The following is a 17,649-nucleotide window of genomic DNA, read 5'->3' as shown; positions in this document are numbered from 1 at the left end:
TCTCTGTTACGTAACAACGATGGCTAATTCCAGAGAATATTCATTACACGCCCCTAACTCTACAACATATATATATTTTTTTAACAATTTTAAATACTTAAACTCTAATGAATTGTACAATTCACGAATTTTGTGAACGACGTAAATCCATTCGTGACTTCAGAGAAGATATATTGGTCTAGTTAATTCTAAAAAAAAGCTATTCGTATAAACATCTACATAAACACATAGAGAATATTTTAATACGATGGAAACGCAAACACTCGAATGCTTGAAAACAAGAGAAAATGGACTCTCCATCACTTACACCACTCCCAAAATAAACGATTCGAGTACATGTGTTTGTCACACCCTTGCACATTGAAAAAATCACAGTATCTAACTTCTATAATCTTTCGACTAACGAAACACATATATATCTACATTGTATAATTCATCGATGCTTTCGCGAGATGGGAAGACAAAAGAAGGTCCTAAAGAAAGCTCGAAAGAGAAATGGACTGTCTGGTAGGAATGTAGGAGGACAAATGGAAAAACGCGGCCGATTCGATTTATATAAATTCATGGCCGATCTCTCTGGAGAGAGAACGGCAGAGCGTATCACACAGGCACAAGGCGGTAATCCAACGGCGCTCATGATCCTTATCGTTTGTCTTTGCAGAGGCTTACGTGAATCTGGGCGCGGCGCTGGCCTCGGTCGGACGTGGAACGGAAGCGGCTGCGGTTTTGCGGGCCGGCGCATCCTTAGACGGTTCCGGCCTCAAGGACAAGAGGGCTCACGAGGCAGCCAGAGTACAGGCCCTCCTTCAATTAGGCGCTCTCTACGCCGATCAGGGTAGATTACAAAGGGCCCTGTCCGCGTACAGGGAAGCGCTGCATGCGTTGCCGGATCACTATCCACCTCAGGTCAGTGTTCAGGTCACTTGCAGCTTGTTACTCCATTTACGCAGAGCAGCCACTTACAGACAAGCAGCTGCACTTCGCATTCCTGTGTTTCCTTTGACGAATCGTCTTCCATCAAATCGATTCGTCAAAGGAATTTGTACGATTGACTTTACGGGAAATTACGCGACTACTATATTCTCTGACCACGTTTCGTGTTATTTGACACGTAAGAAGATATATATATACCTACGATGAAGTCGTAGATAGGATTCAATCGAAGTGCTCGTTTACGTTAAGAAGAATCGGTTATGGCGAATCATGCCTAACACGCTTCGCAATTATTCATGCCACACGCGAGTCGAACTGGAGGCAAGTGGGCTTGTAAAATTATAATTCGTTTACTATCGATCGACAGGCGATACGATGTTTTGATTGTAACATTACCGCGAGCTTCTTCATTAAATCGAATTAGTAGCCGTGCACGATCGCGCGCGAAGGTATGTTTGCCCGTATGAATTGCAATTTTCGTAATTACCCGTTGTTGGAAAACACGCGAGGATACCAGGGGTGGCTAATTAAATTCACCAAGTATCGATCGCGCCCCAAAGTTGCACTCCTGCTATGACCGTTTTTTGGACGAGTCCAAGACAAAGTCGCGTATGTGCACGGCCAAAGCAATTAACGTTTTATCGATGCGTGAAAAAAAAAAAAAGAAAAAAGGAAAGAAATAAACGGGTGAAAGAGCAGCTTCCATACGAAAAGCAGCGCCGATGTCGACGTTGTTTGCATCACCGAGAGTGGAATGTCCCGCGTATGCAAGCCGGCCGCAAATATGATTTTCAGTCGCGTCGTAAACCAAAATTAAAAATTTTAAGCTCGCCGTAATCCTGCGCAACCGTTCTACCTCTCCCTCGGCCCACGGTATTTCTCCCGTCCATTTCCTCGCGTATCGTGCTTTCCTTTTTCCAACGCGCGAGAAAAAAAAAATTACCGTCGCATTTAACTCTTTCAATTTTCATTTAATCTCCTGCGAATTTCCGCGCGACAGTCTTCTCCGCGAACTCCAAGCCCATGATCCTTCGAATACGATAGCGTCGAGTCGAAAGCGGAAAAAAATCTGAATTGAAAATACTTCGATTATGCACGGTGGAACGAAGTTATTATGGTTGCAGATAGCCCGGCGAGGAGAATTGGGTTGGAGGTTTTTCAGTCCAACTTATTGTACCATAGGCGCTGTTAATGTAGTTACATGCTGAATTTATATCAAACTGCAACAAAGCTACGAAAAGCGGGATATACTTTAAATGAAATAGAAACTTTGGAAGGGATTCGTAACTATGCACGTGAATGCTGTATCGCAGAAAATCCTGACGTTGTCGGAGATCGATAAGTGTAACTATATCTCCATAGTTTTGCCATCGCCAGGAAACTCACGAGCGAGAAGTCTGCTTTGATTTATGTCACTGTAAATTACAGAATTATTCCATATCTTGGTAACCTTCGCGTCGGCGTTTCCAGCCACGAACAACCTTTTCAAGCCCCGTACGAGGTTGGCACGCGATCAATCCAGAAGTGATTCTCGACCTTTTCCATCGGTCGCTGCTGCTCCGTCACAGCTCTTAATTGCTTTCCAAGGTTACTTCAACCGCGAGCAACAATTCCAGTTGCTCGATCATTGTCTTATGGGCGCCGTGGCGCCCGGTCGCAATTACCCAACTTTCCCGTATAGAGGCAAGCGTTTGTTTTTTTCTTTAAAGCATCCCATTTCCAGTTTGGAAAATCGTTTCCCTTATTCTCGTCACCGTGGAGCTCTGCACCCAAGCGAATTGCTCTCCGAAAATTTTACCGATCATCCTCCGGCTCGTACTTCCTTCCACCCTATCGAACGCGGTCCTTCAGTACTTTGGTGTTTTTTTTCCAAGTGGAAACGCACGTTGAACTTTTTTGGACAACGACGCGACAACAACGACTCGTACAACGACACGAGCTTCGCGCTCGACTTCGACGAAGAAAAGAGAAGTTTGCATTTTTACGAGATACTCACCCTCTCCGACAACCCCCTCTCCTCTCTCCTCTCTTTCTGTTTCTCTTGCTCCGTGTTTCATTCTGGTGTGTACCAGCCAGGTCACACTGGCTCCGTGCTTTCTACGTGCTCGTAGCGTGGCCGCGTTTTGTTCAGCGCATCGTCGTGGAATTCCTGCGCGACAATTTATACGAAAAGTATTTTTCGCCTTCTCGGGGCTCTCGCCGCAGACTACACATCACCGCGCCCTCGTGCACACGGTTTTCCAAGCGTTACCATCGTCTGGCGCGAGGGTGCAACACTTGCACACGAGAGAGACGACGTCGCCCAGATGCGCCAAGAAAACGGGATCCCGAGTCGTAGCTGCGCATTTCCGGCGTGGCCGTTGAAACACCGAACTAGGGATACGATTTTCTTGATGCGTTTTGGCCTCGTTAAAGCGATGTCCCCCTGTGACAATTCACTCGTCGAAGGAATTTCCTCGTAAATATCATGCAGGGGCAAGTTTTCTTGAATATTTTTCCTGCGCGCCATTTCTCTTACAGGTATTACGAATGTCCAACAGATTCTTTTTATTTTTTCGGATTTTCCTCGATGCTAATTTATTCTATCGTAGGAAGAAAAATATATTCAAGCCGATCGATTTGCTGGACACCGAGATTCGAACCCACGATCCTCCGCTTGCCGGACTGCTTGTTTTCCAATTAAGCTAGCTAGGCGGTCGACGAATATTTTCTCTCAAATTCCTAAGTCTCAAATAGCTGCCACTTAGCTATAACATTACCTTAATATTTCATGCTATTTTGAGGATAACGCAGAACGAATTGAAAAAAAGGTCAGTCGCATTTTCATGAATATACATGAAATGTTTCCAATATAAACAATTCGTGTCAATATCGAGCGCGTACTATGCGACATATCCAATCTTTTATTCGAATCCATTGGTAATAATCCTCGTAGTGGACCAAACGATCAACTAACAAGCTCGCGCAAAGTGAAAAGCGGCATCCAATCGATCGGAAACACGACCATAATAAAATTGTATCATGGAAAAAAGGGCATGGAAAAGAGAACATCGGCAAGATAGTGGAATAGGGGTTAGTTTTCATTAATCCGCGGGTATTTCTGTGGGAAAGGGAAGGCAATCGGCGCGTTCCACTCGGCGTGGTTGCGTGTAATTTTCACGCGGCCTGACGCGGAACCAATCGCCGGGATGCGGTATCGAAACGCGGAATAATTTGCGCGCGCGCGACCGTCCACTGTAAAATACATCCATGGAACGGAACAGATAGCGCCATGGTACATTCCCGAATTCTATACACACCGCAACATCCAACGGGTCACCGATGAATTTCCATGCAAATGCGGCAAATTTCTAGCTAAACGGTATTAATAATTTATCACGGCACGACCATTTCGAATGTTAAGAAGCAACTACCCCTTTTTATTATTCACCCCGCATTGCTTTTATCATGTACACGCTACATTACCCGTGTACCATCCTTCTCTCGACCCTTTCATCCCCTAAGTGTCATGTTGCGCCACCGTTTCGTAGCTACGATTCGAACCATGTTCCACGATCGACGAATTCAAAGAGATCACGCTGGCACGTTTCCACGGAAACTTTTCTCCCAGCCTAGTTGATCCGTCTAATTGATTAAACCCTTCTCACCGACGACACGAGAATCCGAAATATTTGATATCGGGGCAAATTGAAATTCCTCCGGCTCGAGCTTTTTGCATTCCCCCGCGGGGAACGTCTCTGCGACCCGAGGAGCCGATCCGACTATCACTCTCTCTCTCTCCCTCTCTCTCTCTCTCTGTCTCTCTCTCTCTCTTGCTATATATATGTATATATCCTTTCGTTTTATCCCTCGTTCGATCGGCGAACGTTAGGTTGCGCTCGCTAACTCGTTGGCTGAAATTGCGACGAAGAATCTCGCGCCAAGATGACCCAGTCACCGTCGAATCCGAAAGATCGAGAAATGTCGCGCGTACGCGCTCTGAAATTCTGAAAATCGTTGGAATTTCTTGGTCACCGGCAGTGTTACCTTCCAACGAAGAATCGCAATGCGTTATAATCGATCGTCCATCCGTTCGACGAAATTACGAGGAAGAATTTGCGAGGGAACGACGCTCGGAGATTTCATGATTCGATCGTTCAACGGCACGCGTGCACTTCCGCTGGAAATCGGAAGAAATACCAGCGACCACGGGACGAAAGTTGCACGAGGAAAGAGCTGGACCGTGTGATAACGTCGTCGAGCTTGGAATTCACGGCCGTTCGGACAGCCAGATACCCTCTCGAATCGTAACTTTAAATTGCCCAGCAGAGTGATATCGGTGGCTTATGCGAACAGCATCGCGCTCGACTTTTTCCGATTCTCTTTTGCTGCTGTCCGCCTGGCTCGAGTTATTATACCGAGCCACTTCGGGAAAAACTTCTCAACTCTCGAGTTGTAACTACTCGTAACGTCTACCTCCACTCTCACGATAATCGTATCAAAACTGACTGAACTCTCTTGTCCAAATCCGCGCTCGAGTTTTAATAATTCGAGAACAATAATTTGGAAGCTAGGTTCAAGAGACGACGCTAAAAACGTTGAATCGAAGGCGGGTTATATTTTGTAATAAAACTAACAAACTCTTGGAACTGTTTCTCTCTCGCTCTCTTTGATCAACTCTCGGATCATTTTCTCAACTCTTCGACGTTTCAACAAGACACTTCGTGCTAATACGCGTAACACGCGTTCTTGGCACATGCAATTATATCTGCACGTGCATTCTCTGAATTGCTCCTCAATTTGGAGCCTACATCGTCATTTCATACGGGTCTATATTTAACACATTTACACGATTTTCCTTAGCACGCAAGAATGATCAACATCTTCCGTATAAACGATTTTTTCCATATAAACTCGCTCGCGAGATCTAAATAAGGTACACAAGGACGTCTAAAAATTGAATTAAAAAAAAATAACCTGTGGGCAGGGCTTGAGAAAGCCAGTCCCGGTCGCTGTTTAACAAGCTACTTATCGAGACTCGTACAAAAATAAGGTAAACGAAAATCGCGAGCCGTGTCGCGGCCTTTTTTATCGCGTGTCACATGACCGTGTAGGCTGCTTGTTACATATGTTACCCGACGGTGTATCACGTGACCAAGACTATTAAATCCCAGGTAATTTACTTACATTTCGCAGAAATCGCCTTTGAACGCGATCGCTCGGCCCAGTCGTGGAACACGCGTAACGCGAGCTTCGCCAACCAAAGATTAACATTCATCCTTAATAACGATCTTTTCATAACACAATTTACCTTCGTCACACTCGTTTTCCCTCTTCCTTTCTCTATTTCCCCTTCGTCAACAGAGTAACATCATCGAACTTCGTCGACCAGCTGAACGCCGGGTGTTTCATAACTCATTACCAGGATTTAATTTATCGCCGCATTCGTTCGCACTTAGCCCGGCAATTAGTCGTTGCGCGTAATTTATCGCTATTTAGTCGCTGCAGAATTTATTGTCTTATTTCCAACAGCGCGGAGAAGTTAGAGTTATTACGCGGAAGCGAGCGAGTCGAGAGTATCGTTGTAACGGAAAGAGGGGGAGAAACGAGCGGAAACACAGTAAGCTCGAAGGTAACTCCGTCTTTAATGAACGTCAAAAATTTCATCTGTTGTTCTGGTACCTCGACGAATCGGTCGACCTGGCTGCTGATTTAAGCTAGAGACTCGCGGTTGCCTGCGAGAAGTAAATTAATCGGAGAATCGTCTGTTCGCCCCGAGCGAGGCGGATCGTCGAACAAATCGAAATGATGCAAACGAGAAGAAGGGAAAGAGAAAGAGGACGAAGAAACCACAGAGAAGGTAGGAAAGAGAGGTAAAACGAAACAAACCATCGCTAGACGAGAGACATCGTTAGAGAATCGGCGGAGTGTTTTCAGGGTCGGCGGTGCCGGAGGAAAAGAGAGGAACCCGGTGAACAGACGTCGACGACAATCACGGATCATGATAATGAGACAATGGAGAGGCAGCCTCTCGCACAGACACGAACTATCGAGCGCGGTTTCTGGAACGACAGAAAAGAGCCCGACCCTCGACGAAAGCCTGCACCGGCTCCGCTATCTATTATGCGCTCGTGCACTCATAATTATGCACCTCGCTTCTCGGGAATCGCAAAGAATTCGCGACCGTGCAGCGACAGCCGGCATGCACGGTTTCTGTCTGCAGCTTTCGTCAGACTTTCTTTCATTCCGTGACCCTTTCTATCCATCCATCCTCCGTGCTCTCGCAGCGGATAATAAATGTCCTGAAACATCCGTGCTCGTGACTCTACGAACGACGTCGTTGCGACGTCGCGTTTACACTGACGAAGGCTGAAATTATCTCTTCTGACAAGCTTACGACGCTTCCTCGATGCAATGGCGTTCAATTAGCGAAATATTGCCCAGGGGACGCGAATGTCTGATGGCTCTTATATAGTCACCATTAAAGATATTCGTGTTACTCGAAGATTCTGGAAAATCCTTGGCTAACTGTTTCATCCGTGTGACAGAGAACTAGAAAATCTTAGGAATAAGTCCAGCGGCAAATTCATCCGCTTTTCTTGTAGAATCGCTTTCCTTTCCTTCATCCTCTTTCTTTTATTTTTCTTTTCTCTCATTACAATGCAACGAATTATATATAACGTTAGAAAGAAATAGACGTGACGAGCGACGTAAGAAATATCGGAATTCTTTTATATGATTAATAAACTCAGCTCTTTTGGACAGAATAAGAAAGCTGCAGTGAATCAGGATTAATAAGCAGATGTCAGAGTGATATGGTTCTCAATTGATTCCACTATATCGATGGAATCGCCGGAAACTTCTTCCATTTCGTTTCCTTTTCTCCGCTCCCATAAGTTATCGAAGACAAGCAAGTTTGCGACATCGTCGCATTAATCGAGAACACATAAATACAGCTCTGGAATTCTCGACTCAGGAATATTTCAATCGTGGAACTAGGAATATTATGTATATCACAGATAATAATTAATTTATCGCGGATACGACGACAAAATGGACCCCAAAATGTTCACCCCCTTCTAACAATATTATCAGTTACGAGGGAAAAAACTTGGCGACTCCTGTGGGTACTCGACCAAGTTTCCGGAAAATCACCAGCTAAGAAAAAATTAATAACCGGAAAGTTTCGACCCCTTTTTCATTTACCCTCGCAACGTGTACAGATATCCAGCACGGAACGGTGCGTGACACGCCTCGATTTCGTTAATCAACCGACCCTCGGGGTTCTCTCACACTCCCTGTTCGCTCTTGATCGTTCAATAAAAACGGCAGTGAGAATCATTATCGCTGTTTGTCTTCTATTTGCCTCTTTTCTCTCTCGTTCAATGTCGAAGTGTCTCCCCAAGAAATTCGTCGTTACTCCACTGCAAGAACTTTGAACAAACTCCACGAAGGCATTTACAAATAATTCGAAGAATGCGATTAATTGTTTCAAGTTTAAGAAAGAGTAATCCCTCGTCCTGGATATCGCTATCCGGTGATGATAGTTACAAACGATTTATTATTCACGAAGATCAGCTCACCGATAAACCGATGTCATTATAAAAGATAAACTTTGTGTACTTCTTTTTGTAGGAACGCAAATATTTCAATATATAAAATATTCAACAAAGAATATATGTTTATTTAAGTAAAATCAATTTACATTTCTGCCGTATACCACCATCGCTTATAAATACAGGTTGTAAGTATAATGATTTTAAAATTGAAAATAGTAATAAACAGTTTATACATATTTACATTGTCCATACACATGGCTTTAATTGCTCGAAGAAAAACAGTCGATCAACAAAAGAATTGTTCTAACATCGAAACTTCTATATAGAGACTTCATACGTCAATTTCATTTATCGCAAAGAGAAAGATATTTCCAAAGCTCCTCTCGACAATCATTTTCAGTGAAATTGATCGTACATCTGTTCCTTTTGTTAAAAAAAAAAAAGAGAACCGATCATTTCATATGTCGTTTTAATAACAGAGGGTCTCTTTGTGCCTCGCTGTTTAAGTGGCTAATTAGGTGCTTGAAACCCTCCGGCCGACATACAATGCCGCTCGAGGTAATTTCGCGACCCCATCTACTTTCCATCTTCTCTCTGTCCACCCTTCTTCTACGATCTCCCCCGCTCTACACGGTGCACGCGCGTACACCCTCCCCAATCTCCATTCCGTTCATCCCTATGTACCTCATTTCCTCGACATAGCTGCCCACGGATCTAACTTTACTTTCCCCTCCTCTCTAACATGAATTCTACCGTCGTGTCGTCCCGTTTCGTAATTTCACGAAGAACGCGACCTTCCTTCGTGCATCCCCATTACCCTGTAGATTCGTTGAGAACTCGTCAAATCCCTCTGAAATTCCTTCTTTCTCCACGTTATACTCCGATACGATCCTCGGCCGAGGTTAAGACCGCGAGATTCACTTTTTGCGTTGTACGCCGTCTGATTGGCGGCGAAACTGGAAATAGAACGTGCGATTACTAGGTTTAGAAGGGAAACTCATACGCGTGAGAAGCAGAAATCAGGGTTTGCTTTCGTTCATTTCTTCTCTTTTTCTTCGTCTTGAGAGGATGGGATGTCTTTGAGAGGTCGACCAGTCTAGAAATGGTAAAATCGAACGTCACGTTCATGGTACTCGCGTCTCGAACACTTGGAGGGTTACCCTAGGGAGCGAAACCGCGACGCGGCGGGGAGTATTCGTAGTCGTGGTATAATAGAGTCGATAATGTTCCATTCCGACCTGCTCCTTTTTTTTTTCCTTAGCAGCTTGATAGAGTTCTCCTTTCCCTCGAGGCGTGTTCGTTGGCTTCACAGCTTTATAAACCGAAACCAAATCTAAAGGTATTCGATAGAGGCGTGGAAAGAAAGAAACAAGCCGGTGAAATTTCTTGGAAGTCGCTGGTTGATTAAATCGAGGCAGATTAGCGAGTGATAATGCGGAATTTTATTTTCTCTTCTATCGTTTTCCGATATTACTGTCATCGTCGACTATGAAACTACCGGTGATCGTTGAAAACTTGAAAGAGCGTGTCGCTCCGCGAACGACTATGGAACTTGGATGATGGAAATAACGCGACTGTTTCAGAAAATTTGAACGCGATTTCGACCGTAAACGATCAGCCGCGGTGAATTTAATGGCTAGACAGACGCAAATGGATGTTCCCAGTAATCAAACATTCGCGGATTTCCAATCCGTCGGAAGCGCCTCGACGCTTTCCGCGATTTCAACCCGGTGTGTGCACGAATTTTCATACATTACATCAGGAAATATCGTCATTATCGCTGGGATTCCCACGCTATAGAGAAAGTCTGTTCGAATAAGCGACGCAACGATGATTAAAGCGAAGAGAAACGTCAATGCCACGGTAAAACGCGTCATCGCGAGTTCTATGCGACTCGTGACAACGCGAAACGAACGTAACTCGTAGAATATACGAGGAAAAAATTCAAACACGTCGTCGATCGCGTGTTTACACAACAAATTATCGATATTCTAGTTTCGCTGGTCGTCACGTATAAATGTACACGCAATTTTTACAGTGTTCTCATTTTATGAAATTAATAAATGGCCGATGTCGAAGCTAAGTTGCCGAGTATTCAAGTTACAACTCACGGAATTCTGAACAATTTCGGAAACGCTGTGACATTGGTACGAAACTTTAATTGGAGCTCGATTAATTGAGATCTTGTTAATTGAAACCACCAATATGAACGTGAATTCGTATTACTTGATCGCGAAATCGTAACAATTTTTTATTTTCATCACGAAACTCGTATAATATAAATGTAAACGGGGAAAACTATTTAAAAAGAGTTAAAAATCCCTATTATTCACTGATGATCCTCTCTTTAAAACCTTCCCATAGAATATTAACGCATTGCGGTAGAACTTATTGGACGATCTAATACCCGACTAACGTGGCTTCCAAGAGTCCGTTAAGACTACCGGAATAGCTTTTAAATTACACGGCCCACTTCCAGTCGCATCGAACCGCGAGCTGGCTTCGCGCGAACCATATCCCATCGTGCGAAGGATTTTGTCTGCAATTTTAATTTTAACGCGAACCATTCGCCGGCAGCTTGGTCTTCCGGCGTAACGGCGCACTTTAATCTTCCAGAAGAACGTCCATTGTATCGTCCCTCCTCTGCCTTTTTCTCTTCCTGTCCTCCTTCGTCGCAGCACCAACCCCTGTGAAACTTTCGTGCACCGGCGGCCATCGCCACAACTTTTGCGCGCGTTAAATCGCGAACAGAACGTACGAAGAGAGAACAAGATGGGGAAAAACGGCGGGATATCGCGTGAAAGAAAGGAGGACGGCCACGTTTCGCGGTCACCCCCCACCTCCCACCTCACATCGTTCCCTTCTACTCTCTCGAATTAAACACTTTTGCTTTTTACACGGTCCGTGTCTCGCTTCCTTTGTTCTTCAGCGCTGTAATACCGCTGTGCTAACACCTCACTACTCTGCTTGCGGTTCGTTCGAGTTTCTGGAAACTCGGTCGTCCGTCCTTCGGGCAACTGGAACAGAAACCAGCAGAAGGAGCAGCTTTTCAGCGCGTGTGACGCATTCAAAAGACTACGTCGAAGCTTCGTTAATGCCGCGGTCTCATCTTCTTTCCCTGATTACTCGCCGCCTGGCCATTTCGCGCGCACCACGACTGCCGACCGCGAATCATTCGCGACCACAGAACATCCGAGAGAAGAACGTTAGCAAAGGAGAGAAACCCGGCATCTTTTTAAGTAATGAAATCCTCCTTGGTAGAAGCAATGCCGCTTTCCTTCCTTCCTTCCTTCCTTCCTTCCCCTTTTCCTTACTCCTTTCTCTCTCTCCTTCTTCGTGATGCTTATTACGCCGCGCGCGGCCTCGACTCCTTTCATCCGCGGACTTCTTCTTGTTCGCCGACGAAATTCTTCGGGATTCAATGGAACCGACGAAGGAAATAATACGACCTTCGTTTAAATGGACAGCTTGAATCCTTATCGAGGCAGAAAGGATCCCCTGTTCCCCGAAGCTTTTGTTCGAACGGACCCGAGTGAGTTTATGTTTAATAGAAGTTGGTAGGTTTAGTCGATTGTACCTTAGAACACGGCGTAGCGGTGTACTTTCAGTTTAGTTAAGCTCAATTCTTAAAGTGGGTACTCAGGTTGGTAACGCTCATACGAAGCAAGTCGTAACAGGTATAGCAACGTTGGAATTACGCACGTAAGATTATCCCCAATTTACCATACGAACAGCACATCTGCTATTTTTCAGAAGTTGCAATTTCTCACATTGCATAGTATAAATTTGTAACTCAGACTACGTTGACAACTTAATTGGTATCGTAAGATTAAGGACCCGGTTTCGACGGATCCGCTCAATAGCAAACGACGTGTCATAATCTTCGACATCAGGTGAGAACTCGACGATAGATCACCGGACGATTTCGCAAACGGGACGCTACGCTACGCACCCTCGACGAGGTATGCACAAAACGCACCACGCGCGAGACGTCTACAACAATTCTACAGTCGGAGGATTGGACAGACACTGATTCCCGCCTCATAGAAAACGTTGACGAAAACACAGGCTCTAAACTGACACTTAGAATACAAGCACTAGGTGTCTCGAGAATAAGGACTTACATTCAACACGCTCTCACTTACGTTTCATACTCTTGCGTTTAAACCAGACTTACGTTCATGTAAAACACTTCAAATAAGCATGCATGTTCTTTCGACGCGATCGCGAGGAAGCGCATCAACAGGAGTCGTAAATTCCCGTTACGATTAGACAATCGACGCTATGAACTGATCGATCCCATATTTCGATTAGGATAATAGAGGTAGTTTAATGAGTATAACGCTTGATTAACAATTCAAAGATATTATATATGTCGAAGATAAAAGGATACCGAGCCCCCCTTTGGGGTTAGGTTCAGTAAATCGAGTCGATCCTAATGTATTGGCACCAGTGGGGGCCATTGCCCCTGACGCCATCCCTCTGCTAGTCGCGTCCAGTTGGGGGTGGTAGTGGGGCGGCTCTGGGTAGCCTGACCGCCATCCCCAATTTTTACCTGATGGAGTAAACCATCAGGAACCTTTTGACTAGAAGATGTTTTATGCCAATTGACAGCCTTAACGGTAAATCACAAAGCCTCGTTTTATGACAGTTCCTTAGGATTATTGCGATCCGTTTAATTCTATGTGCACAGCTGGTGGCCGCCTCGAATGTAAAGAGTCATCGGACGTAATGATGCAAATTACAAGCATGTTACAACTCTATAATCTCCCTTCACCTTGAGCGTTAATGTCGTTCAAGATTCGCGATCTCAACCGAACAGTTGCAATTTAACTGATCGCCACCTAGTTGAGAGGTCGCAACAATGCGCGGATGCGGATATTTGTATAAGAACGGAAGGAATAATACGTTTTACGAAATCGAGAAAAATGACCAGTGATCGGTTTCCATTTGACGGTCGCAGCCGTCGGAACCTCCAGCTTTCATCGGTCATATTTCTCTTCGCTTATCGACCCAACCGTGTCTGATTAAGGCCGTCCTTTGCTACTGCCACGCTAATTCAACCGACAGGCGGTTCCAGCTGCAAAAAATTACGGGTCGGTTCGACATCGGTTTCTCTTTGAAACTCTGGTGACGAAAAATTCGGAAAGTTTGCGTCATGTGGCGCCGAAAGTGTACGGGTCAGCCGGTATAGTAACACCAAAGTAAGAAAGTATTGGAAGACGGGCTCATGAATGTTGTCACGAGCGGCTTGGCACCATCTTGTGAATTAGTTTAGCCATTGAAACGACGCAAAAATAATCGGCCCGAGTTCCCGTAGGATATTTTCCTGGGCCATAAAACTATAATTTCGTTCCATCTCTCGTTCTTTTCGCGTTATACTCGTTCCCCTCTCGGTCTCTTTACCTTCAAACTGAAAACAATTCCGGACGATTCAATTTCCTTCCCGTGCAATTGAACCAACAAGAGAGAAGAAGAAGAGAAAGAGAGAGATAAAAATCATCCTCGGCGACCGAAGGAAATTTAATTTCACGGGGAACGATGTTCAAAGTACCGCGATACTTAAGACTCTGACCTGGCCAGGTATACCGGAGATCGAGAGCAATCGGAAAAACGAAAATAGTTGTTTGCAAACCGTTCGATGGTATCGAGAGACTCGTGGTATATCGTATTTCCTCTGTTCCCTTCGTCGACCTATCGTGGTCATCGGTCGGACCAAACCTCTGGGAATTTCAGATATTAGAGCGTGATTCGTTTTTCTATAGATCGACCGTAGAGAAGGAAACCTTTCACTAAAATTCCACGCTTCGCGGTTGCAACACGGTGCAATCGCTCGAATGGTCAATTTTGATTTCATCCAGAGGCGTTTCATATAGATACATTTCTCGCTAACCGGCACATAGTTCACTTGGATACACGAACAAAGTCCATATTCCGCTAGAAACCACAAACGACCCAAGAAACTCCGCAGGAGCTCGTTTACGTACTCCATTCGAGGGTCTCTCTGTGGTCGAAAGTCAAAGCCGTGGTACCTCGTGAAAAAGCGGCGTTCGTTATCGATTTCTCGTGAAGCAAGGACCAGATCAAATAAGCGAAGAAGTCGTGGATAGAGAGACTGCCGTTGATGGAACGAAGGCCGCCTGTGATGCTGAATGACGGTCGAGGTCTGAATCGTGCGAAAATAGACGCACGAGAAATGGTCGAGGAAGGAAGAGGTGGGGCGTAAAGGTTGCTCGGGACCCGGCGAAATTTAGTTCCCGAAACGAGGGTCTAATCGCTGCTGCGATATCTCTCAGGACTTTACGACGTCGTCCGTGTACACCTCACGCGCGCAAACACGGACAAACGTGTACTCATACTTGGGCAAACAAACACACGCTCGAGCAGACCTGCACAAATGGAGCAACTGGCGTTTCGACGACGACAGAAAGAGAAGAACACGTGGAAGCGTACACGTACACGCGGCACGAAGTAACACACGCTCGTTGCCGCGTACACGTGAACCGAGATCTCGATTCAAAGTGTAGGTACGGGGGTAAAACATCACCGGCAAGATTACAGCGGAGTTTCGCCAGTTTCCGATGTTTTATCGCGATGACCCCCGGTCGCGTTTCCCCAGCAGAGTCCAGAGGTTGGCTGGCCGTTGGCGTGGAAAATCGGACGAAACTTTGGAATAATACGCTAAGGAGGCGATCTTCTTTCTTCCTCTCCGTCTGTGGACTTCTGTGTGCACCAAGAACACGATTATCGGAAATTCGTGATTCTCGACGTGGGACGCGTTCCACTCGTGGAATGTCATAGCCGTCCGAGACCCGGTCGCTTTACGAAAACGGGAGGAAAAGGAAGAGGAGGAAGATGAAAGTTCTCAACGGTTGGGAATGGCGTGAGCGAATAAGTGGAAAAGAACCAGCGGCGAATCGAACGAACCGAATCCAGCAAGACGATCGCCCAAATGTAAGAAAAGAAGGGAAATGAAACGCATCCACGACGATCGATTGACGTCCGCGACAATTTAGTCGTCGTTCGCGACGAACCTTTTTCGCGATCAGATTTCACTCCCATCCTTGGCGCCGCGCAAGAACCGAATTCTCGAGCTTTTCTCTATGAGATCTCTCCGGCTGGTACAGAGGATGATTTACGAGCGACACTGATAATTACTTTGGTTGCGTTAATTTTCGAGTCTGATTAAAATGTCGCGTTGAATCGGATAACGGCGGATAAACGGGTCGGAAAAAATCGTCTGTCCGCCGCAGATAACTCGCCGTCACCTACGTATTCCCAGAATTTTTAAGTGGATTTCCTCTTTCCAGTCAACGATGCGACGCGTCAAATTCGGCGGAAATATTTTTTGAAAATTTCCAGGATCGCGTGAATTGTAATTTATCTCTACGCTCCTCGACAGTTCGATATAATTTAAAAATAGTGAGAAACATTGTTTGTTACCCCACGAAATAAACAAAGGATCGTGAAAAATCACGAAAGCATGGCGAAACGACTGGAATGTTTGTACGTCCAATACAGATCAAATGAAAGACAATTAACGAGAGAATAATCGGACAGTCGATCGTTTGAACGAACGCTCGCCAGTATAATCGAATTTCACGGGTTTCAGTATCTTCATTCCTTGCTCGCTACAAATTTCACAACCCGTGGCATACACAGAATATGTTCTGTGACAGGAATTTATTTGAAAATAATATATCGACTCGTGCTAAGATTATCGATTGCTAATTAGACGAATGAATCATCGTTTGAATGAAAGATCGTCTTAACGACAGGCTGAGCGACCGATTTAACATAATTTAACGAGTAGGATGGTTAAGTGCAGAGACCAGAAGAAAGTTCTGTCAAGACGCAAAGACCTTTTAGCCGGGACAGAACTTTTAACTACTGGTCGTGCTCTCGTTGTTTTTTCCCCTCTCTTTCGCAGTTAGCTTTATGACGCGAAACTAGACGCAATAAACATTCTATTGCGCTGGCCTCGTTATCTTTGCTCTTTTTTTCTTGGCAACTCGTGACCGTAAATACTTCCACTTTAATAAAAATTTGAGCTGACTCGAAATAAAACTTCGACAAACGTGGCGGTATTAGTTATCGAGTTTGCTCCCTTGCGCTCGTTACCTTTTTTCCTTTTCACTCTTCCAGGTGCACCGACACTTTTTGCTCGCACGTTATGGCTACTGATATCAACTTATTTGCGCAGTTAGTTCGATCTACCCACTCTCGTAACTCTTCCAGTAATTCTCCCAAAGAATATGTAACCGTTTAATCTGAGAACCGGTGAGCCAACTTCCGTCGAGTTTCTCCTCTAAATAAAACTTTCTACCGCTCTTCTATTTACTCTACGTCGTTCCCCATAGCGTATTCCTAACGCCTAAAAAGATTCGGCTGTAAGATTTAACATCAGTCAATCAATGTCTCGTCGCATCGTGGTAATTTAGACAATTGCTCGCGACACGACACCGCCACCATGCAACGGATTGTAAAATACGCACGGAGGCGAGACAACGAATTTCCATTTGCCCCTAGGGAGATCCTTCATTCGATATTACGCGACCATAATACGAAACGAGTAATGCGGCTGGAATTAAAGCTCGAACGCTCTCCCCTGCCTTCCATCTCCAGCACGTCAATCGGATTGCAGACAGAAATTAATCCATTCTCTACGCGTTCCTAATCAGTCGTCTGATTGTTCGTTTCGTAGAATCGATCGGCTTCTCGCAATCTCCGGAGGATAGGTTTCGGAGAACGATTGGAATTACTCGGCTCGACCGGGTCGCTTCTACGCATCGCAAGGACGAAAGAGAAAACTCCAGAGAGAACTTGTTTTCACTCCTTTTCCTTCGATTCGTCATCCACTTCGTTCTCCTCTGTTTTACACGCGGAAGTTACACGCGAGAAAGCAATCGGTTCGACGTAACCGAGGCACGGCTTGGCAAAATTTCGAATCGTTCCATCGTCGTGTCAGGGCAGGTCGGACCATTTTCCAGTTGTAGCGCGTTGTTTGCGTCTGACCGCGGCGTATTTATCTAATGTAAATTTAATACAAGCCAGGACGATGGCGAATTCGAAATAATTTCCGAAACTTTCTCGTTCAACAAATCCTGGCAGCAAGAGAGAGAGAGAGAGAGAGAGAATTTGATCAATTTTCCCTTTCCGCGAATATTGTTTATTCTAG

The 17,649-nt window shown here is 45.1% G+C and overlaps 1 protein-coding gene across 2 annotated transcripts in view; it reads left to right on the top strand.

Moving 5' to 3' along the window:
* LOC132909437 (protein O-mannosyl-transferase TMTC2-like) overlaps positions 1 to 17,649 on the top strand; it is a 172,448-nt gene that overhangs the window by 144,540 nt on the left and 10,259 nt on the right. For both annotated transcript variants that reach the window (XM_060964289.1, XM_060964288.1), the window contains exon 7: positions 662 to 906. In XM_060964289.1, the coding sequence (XP_060820272.1) occupies positions 662 to 906 (245 nt within the window). The remainder of the gene's footprint in view (positions 1 to 661; positions 907 to 17,649) is intronic.

This window comes from Bombus pascuorum, chromosome 8, assembly GCF_905332965.1.
Source record: "Bombus pascuorum chromosome 8, iyBomPasc1.1, whole genome shotgun sequence".
In the NCBI taxonomy this organism is placed as follows: domain Eukaryota; kingdom Metazoa; phylum Arthropoda; class Insecta; order Hymenoptera; family Apidae; genus Bombus; species Bombus pascuorum.
Note: the sequence above shows the minus strand (reverse complement) of the source record. Positions and strands in the feature narration are given on the sequence as shown.